At 51.9% G+C, this 6,000-nt stretch overlaps 1 protein-coding gene across 1 annotated transcript in view; it reads left to right on the top strand.

Moving 5' to 3' along the window:
* AKNAD1 (AKNA domain containing 1) overlaps window positions 1-5,774 on the top strand; it is a 31,909-nt gene extending 26,135 nt beyond the window's left edge. The window contains exons 12-16 of the mRNA XM_066246261.1: window positions 257-355; window positions 446-553; window positions 2,815-2,896; window positions 4,536-4,665; window positions 5,411-5,774. Of these exons, the coding sequence (XP_066102358.1) occupies window positions 257-355; window positions 446-553; window positions 2,815-2,896; window positions 4,536-4,665; window positions 5,411-5,530 (539 nt within the window). The 3' untranslated portion in view covers window positions 5,531-5,774. The remainder of the gene's footprint in view (window positions 1-256; window positions 356-445; window positions 554-2,814; window positions 2,897-4,535; window positions 4,666-5,410) is intronic.
* Window positions 5,775-6,000: the final 226 nt, after the last annotated feature.

Raw genomic sequence — 6,000 nt, forward strand, 5'->3', positions numbered from 1 at the left:
TTGCTCAGGCCCACATGTGCCAGGTGAGCTGACACTTTCTCATCCGAGGTGTCACTTCTCAAAACATCGCTCAGCTGTCAGAAAGGGGTCACAGATGCCACTCCCAGGCTGGAAACTCCCCTTGGTAACACAGCCAGGGAGGTAAGCACCGTGGTTTCCACTGCTTCCCACGTGCGGTCAGAGCTCTACTCGCTACACCACACTTGGCCGTAAGCGAGAGGCTCACCCTTCCTCTGTGTGACGTGGGTTTTCTCAGGTCCTGCTGCAGGACTCGGACTGCCGAGTAATGGACGTGCGGCCTGCGCCACCAAGACTGCCGACTCGCCGAGGGGCCGCCGTGGAGGGCCACCTGAAGGTGAGGGGGCCCGGGGCCTGGGAAGAAGGCAGGTGGGGACGGCTGTTTGTTCCAGAGCGATGAGTCACAGGTTTCATCTTTGCCTTTTAGAATTCCATTACAGATACAACACGCCGGGGCAGAATTACTTCAGTCACAGTGCAGGAAGCCCCTTTGTCCAGCTCCACTTTTTGAACGAAAATAAACATTTTTCACCTTGTAAGTACATCGCCTGCATGACCCCGTGTTTGTAAACAGCCGAGTGTCCGGGCATGGGAGACCACGCCACACCAGCCGCTCTGTCCACAGGGGGCCTCGCCTGCCCAGCCGGCCACTAGGTACCTGGCCTGGCATCCGGGTAGCCAGAGGTCAGGCCGGGGCTGGGAGATTCAAGATCCTGACCAAGGACTTAGCAAGTTAGTGTTATACCAGTGACATCTGGTAAGGAACCATAAACATTTGCTGAACAAGGGACCAATCTGATAATTGCCACTGTTACTATTATTATTTGGAGTGCAAAAGCTATAAATACATCCCCACCGAGAGTCAGCATGTAAACAAACAGGCTATTTTCTTTTCTTTTTTTTTTTTTTTTTTTTTTTTTTTTTTGTGACAGAGACAGAGAGAGGGACAGACAGGGACAGATAGGAAGGAAGAGAGATGAGAAGCATCAACTCTTCTTTGTGGCACCTTAGTTGTTCATTGATTGCTTTCTCATATGTGTCTTGACCGGGGGCTACAGCAGACGGAGTAACCCCTTGCTCGAGCCAGCGACCTTGGGCTCAAGCTGGTGAGCTTTGCTCAAACCAGATGACCCTGCGCTCAAGCTGGCGACCTCGGGGTTTTGAACCTGGGTCCTCCGCGTCCCAGTCCGATACTCTATCCACTGCACCACCGCTTGGTCAGGCCAAACAGGCTATTTTCACACTCTTTAAACATCACTGGTCACCTCGGTGCACTATTTTGCTTAGGAAAAAATTAAAACCTCACAAGCATTTGTTTGTCAAGATGAAGACCTGGCCCCTCCCTGCCGAGGGTTCACAACCCGCTGAGGAAGGCGCCCACCCGTGACAAGGGGACCTCGCAGCAGAGTGTGGTGGCGCTGAGCGCAGTGGGGGCGTGCTCAGCCAGCGAGGTGGGAGGGAAGCGCTTCCCGTTCTGCCATGGACAGCCATCCCCGGTTCTCCGACACCCCTTCCTGTGGGCAAGGTCACCCCTTCAGAGCGCTCTCCCCCTCTCTGGGGACAGGGCGGGGAAGGCCGAGGACTCAACCGTGGCATTTACCTGATTGACCTCAGCTGCCACATCATCCGGTTGGACGTACTGTCAAGGTGACATCAGTGACTGCAGAACTGACGGGGCAGATTTCTCCACTGTCCTGGTCTCTGCATCTGCAGCTCATGAGAACTGTTACTCCAATAGATGGATGAGGCAAGCCCCCGGTCGTGTGAATGTGACCTTGAACTCCATTAGTAACTGTATGGTGGTCCAGAGGGTCGAAGCCACAGGGAGGTGTCATTTGCTCAAGGTTAAAAAAGAACCTTCCAGAACCTGGAACGAACAGAAAATGGAGAAGGCTGTGGCGTGAGGTCGTGAAACCGCTCTGTACGCTGGGAGATGGCGTGCCCTGTCAGGACATGGCGGGTAGCAGACTGGGCCAGGTGGAACCGGGCCAGCTGACCCCAAGGTCTTTTCCAGCTCCGAGTTTCTGTCTCAAATAAAACCCAAAGTTGTACTTGAAGACTATCCGAAGGCTTGAGACTGAGCTCATCAGTGTCTTCGTTCATCACGACTCGAGTCTGGGTGGTCAACGTGACTGAGTTTGGACCTTCTGGTACTGTCGTGATGTCCGTGCCTGAGGGACAACCTCTCCCAGTCCCTTGTCAAACGGGGCCTCCTGAGGAGTGAAGTCTCGCTACTGGAGACCAGCGAACAAGACAGAGACCTGGAAGGAGAGAGAGGGGAAGGTGGCGAGAAAGAAGGAGGAGGTGAAAGGGGTGGCTTTAAAACACTTATCTTCTCTGTCTAGTATCTATTGATATTTCCTAGAATTGTCTTAGTGACGCGTGAGTTTCTGACTGCTAGAATCTCTGCCCCTAACATCGGAGAGGATTCAGGAGTCCACTTGGTTCCATCTTTTGGGAGATACTATCCCTCCGTTTTCCAATGAAGTCGTTGAGCCCAGAAAAGTCAGACAACATGCCCAGGTCACACAGCAGCACCCAGGGAGTCTAGACTCCTGGTCTCCTGTCTGCCAATAAAACTCCTTTTAAAAATTAAATTTATCTTCCTGGATTCTTTGAATTCAGAACACTTGATAGAAAGTTCTTTGTTTTCTATGTTCCCCAATTTTCTTATTTGATTATTAAACTTTTATGAAATATTTCATTCACATAGAAAAGTTCAGGAAATGCTACCCACATAGCCACTATTTGGGCATCATTTTTTATCTAAATTTAACCACAGCCAACATTTTTCAGCTTGTTCAAAACCAAACTGGATCCACTCCCAGACAGCAAATTCAAAATCCCCTCAAGATGCACAAGAGCCTGTTCCAGGAAAGTAAGTATTATTTTATTAGTAGTAATGATAACAAACATGGCTACCCATTGGTTGGGTGCATACTATGTGCTTAGTGCATTAAACTTCCTGCCCAAGGTCATCTAGATCCTAAGTAGTGGAGTCAGGATTCAAATTCAAGTCTGGATAATTCTTCAATCGCTCATTTATTCACTCAACAAATATCTCAGTGTCAACAGCAGGGTGCTGTACCAGCCACGGAGAACTCGGTGACAAAGGCGACTACTGTCCCTGCCTCACAGAGATCCGTTTTGGCAGAGGAGGTAGTGTCTGTGAGTGCCTGGAAGGGCGTTCAGGGTGCTATTGTCTAATTTGGGGAAGCTCAGCTCCAAAGGACATATATGAATAAACCGGCAGGGGGAGGAAGGGGGAGAAGAGAGCACGCCAGTCTAAGAGAGCTTTCTGACATGGAGAGACCCCTGGCACGTTCAGGAGTGGTGCGGCTCTGATACTACGCTCTCATCTCAGTCTGAACCCACTGCCCTCTCCCGGAGTGGTGTAGTGTTTCTGAGAAGGGGGCCTCTGGAAACTTCTTGGGTTTGCACCTTGGCTCTAGGTCCTTGGACAGGTTGTGCGACCTCTCTGTGCCTCCCTTTCCCCACTGTGCTTCTCCATTATTCCCCAAATGGGACTAACAATAGTGCTGAATTCATTGAGGACTGAGTCAATACTCTGCAAGCACTTAGAAAAACACCGGCTCATAAGCACTCCAAGTGACGCTGTTACTGCCGATGCAGTGACTGACGATGTGGGCACAGAGGTCTCCGCTGCCCACACTTGCCCCCTGAGCCGCCCTGCCCAGAGTCCTCACTAGCGGGGGCTGGCTCTGAATCCCCTCTCAGCTGGAGGACAGATCCAACTGAGGTTAACGTGGCAGGGGAGGGGGTGGAGGGCGGCGACGAGTCCCCGAGCATCTGAAGTCAGGCTCTCCGGAGGCGGTCGCTCACAGAGGTGTATGCACCAAAGAAGCCGCGCTGAGCAGGAGCCTCGAGCGGGGGAGGACAGGAGGGTGGGCCGTGGCGCCCCTGCCAGGCAGGGATTTGTGGCGCCCCTCAGGGTTGTGCCAAGCATAACTCCCCGCAGCGCCCTCTACGGGGACGGAACCCCGGAATCCCCCCCCCCCCCGCAGACTCGGAACCATCACTAAGGAACAGCCTCCTAGTTACGGCGTCACGGTCCAGGGGAGCCTGTTGAAAGAGGTGCTGCCTTTCTGTCCCTACTGCCGCGGCCACCCGCTGTGCGAGTCCCCGCTGGTGCGGAACAAACAGACTCAGAGCCTGCGCCGGGCAGCGTGGTGCGCATTTGCTCTGTAAACATGCAGGGGAGAAGGCAGACCCCAAAACAACGAACCCCGAATCAAAACCTCTCTGGACTTTTGCCTCCTCCTGTGCCAAGAGAAAAGGAGACAAGAGTCCAGGAGGAAACTCCCTTCACGGTCACAGGAACTACCTTCTTCTGCAGCTCAGCTGTGGTCAGCCACAAGGGGACCGTGAGGGCCGCAGCAGGCCGAGGGTGCCCCGCCTCCGCACGCCAACCCGCACACCGGGTCGTGGCAGGGCACACCGACCCACCCAGGGCGGGGGGTGCTTCACACGGGTATCGATGTGCTTTTGCCTTCCAGAAAAAGTCCAAAGGCTCCCACAACCTGCAGTTCAGACCTGGCTACGCCCTCACCGCATTCCCACCCTGGCAGGACTTCTGGAAGCAAACCCGTAAGATCCCCTAGCAGTGCCAGCGAAACCAAGCCTGAGGTGAGGACTCAGAAAGAACATTCTAGAACCCTTGCAGCTTGTACGGTTGGTCTTGATGACCACAAAATTGATGGCTTTTAAACGATTACAGTGTAGAGGCATCCAAAACTGCTCTGCTAAAAACAATTTTGCTCAGCACTGACATCACGACATACAGCCGGAGCAGCCACATGCTGTGTCTGTCACTCCTAAACCAGTTCCAAGGGAAACTTCCCGGAGAATGAGTTTTGTGGGTGGTGCCTCGGCTACAGGGTCTCCTGGGCCAGGCCAGAAGGCAGCAGAGGCTGTCCCTGCCGCTCATGCGCCTGTACCAATGACACGGGTTGGAGCTGCCAGCCACGTGCTATTTTTGAATCAGGAACCCCAACCCCAGGCCACTGTCAAATGCTTCTGCGTGTCCGCGCTGTATCCCTGCCCTCTCAGTGGCTCTGTCCCCTTCAGCGGCCCTCACGAGCTGTTCTTTCTCCCAGACCTCTGCTCTGCAGCAGGGCTGACAGCCCAGCGGGGCGCTGACCTCACCCTCTGATTCATGCTCCTCAGTCACATGTTGGGCTGTTTTCTGCCCCTTGCCCTAAAAAATATCTTCCATCTCAGGGTGGTTTCCTAGGAAACTAACCCTCCAAAACAGAAACAGACCTGTGGCAAACAGAGCACTCCAAAAATTCCACCTCGCAGTGCGTGAGAGAGCCAGTTAACAGGAGCAGTAAGTTCCTGTGACTAAAATGTGTGCACCCTTCCTCTGCAGGGTTTAAGCTCATCTTTGGATTACGCCCTGAGGACAGCAATGGTTTTGAAAGAAACTACTGATCAAATGATCAGAACTATTACAGAAGATCTTGCCAAAGTGCAGAGGTGGAGGAATTGACTGAAATACTAGTTTGACGCAAGGCGACTGAGGATTTCTCTTTTTTTTTTTAATGCAAAGAAATCTTGATCTTCCCCCCCCCAATATTTTACTTATTACACCAATTTAGGAGGATGAATTTCTAGAGAAAATGCCAAAATCGTAAGAGATGGGAACACAGAGTACTTAAATGAAAAAAAAAAAGGGAATCTCTGATTATTAAAAAAAATCAACAAGTACTTATTTTAAAATAAATGTTATTCCAAACTCGTAATAAAAGAAATCAAACAATAAAATGTATTTTTACCTTTCAGTATAGCCCCCCCCCAAAAAAAAGCTTGGAAAACCCCTTGTCAGTGGGATGGGCAGACAGGCGCCCCATACACTGCTGGGGGAAGTATAAATTGGTGGAAATTCTATCAAGTCCTATGTGCCCTTTCCACCACTAGCAGTTTACTTCCCAGGTGACACCAGGTGACAGGTGACTCACA

The sequence above is a fragment of the Saccopteryx bilineata genome, chromosome 11 (assembly GCF_036850765.1).
Source record: "Saccopteryx bilineata isolate mSacBil1 chromosome 11, mSacBil1_pri_phased_curated, whole genome shotgun sequence".
Classification (NCBI taxonomy): domain Eukaryota; kingdom Metazoa; phylum Chordata; class Mammalia; order Chiroptera; family Emballonuridae; genus Saccopteryx; species Saccopteryx bilineata.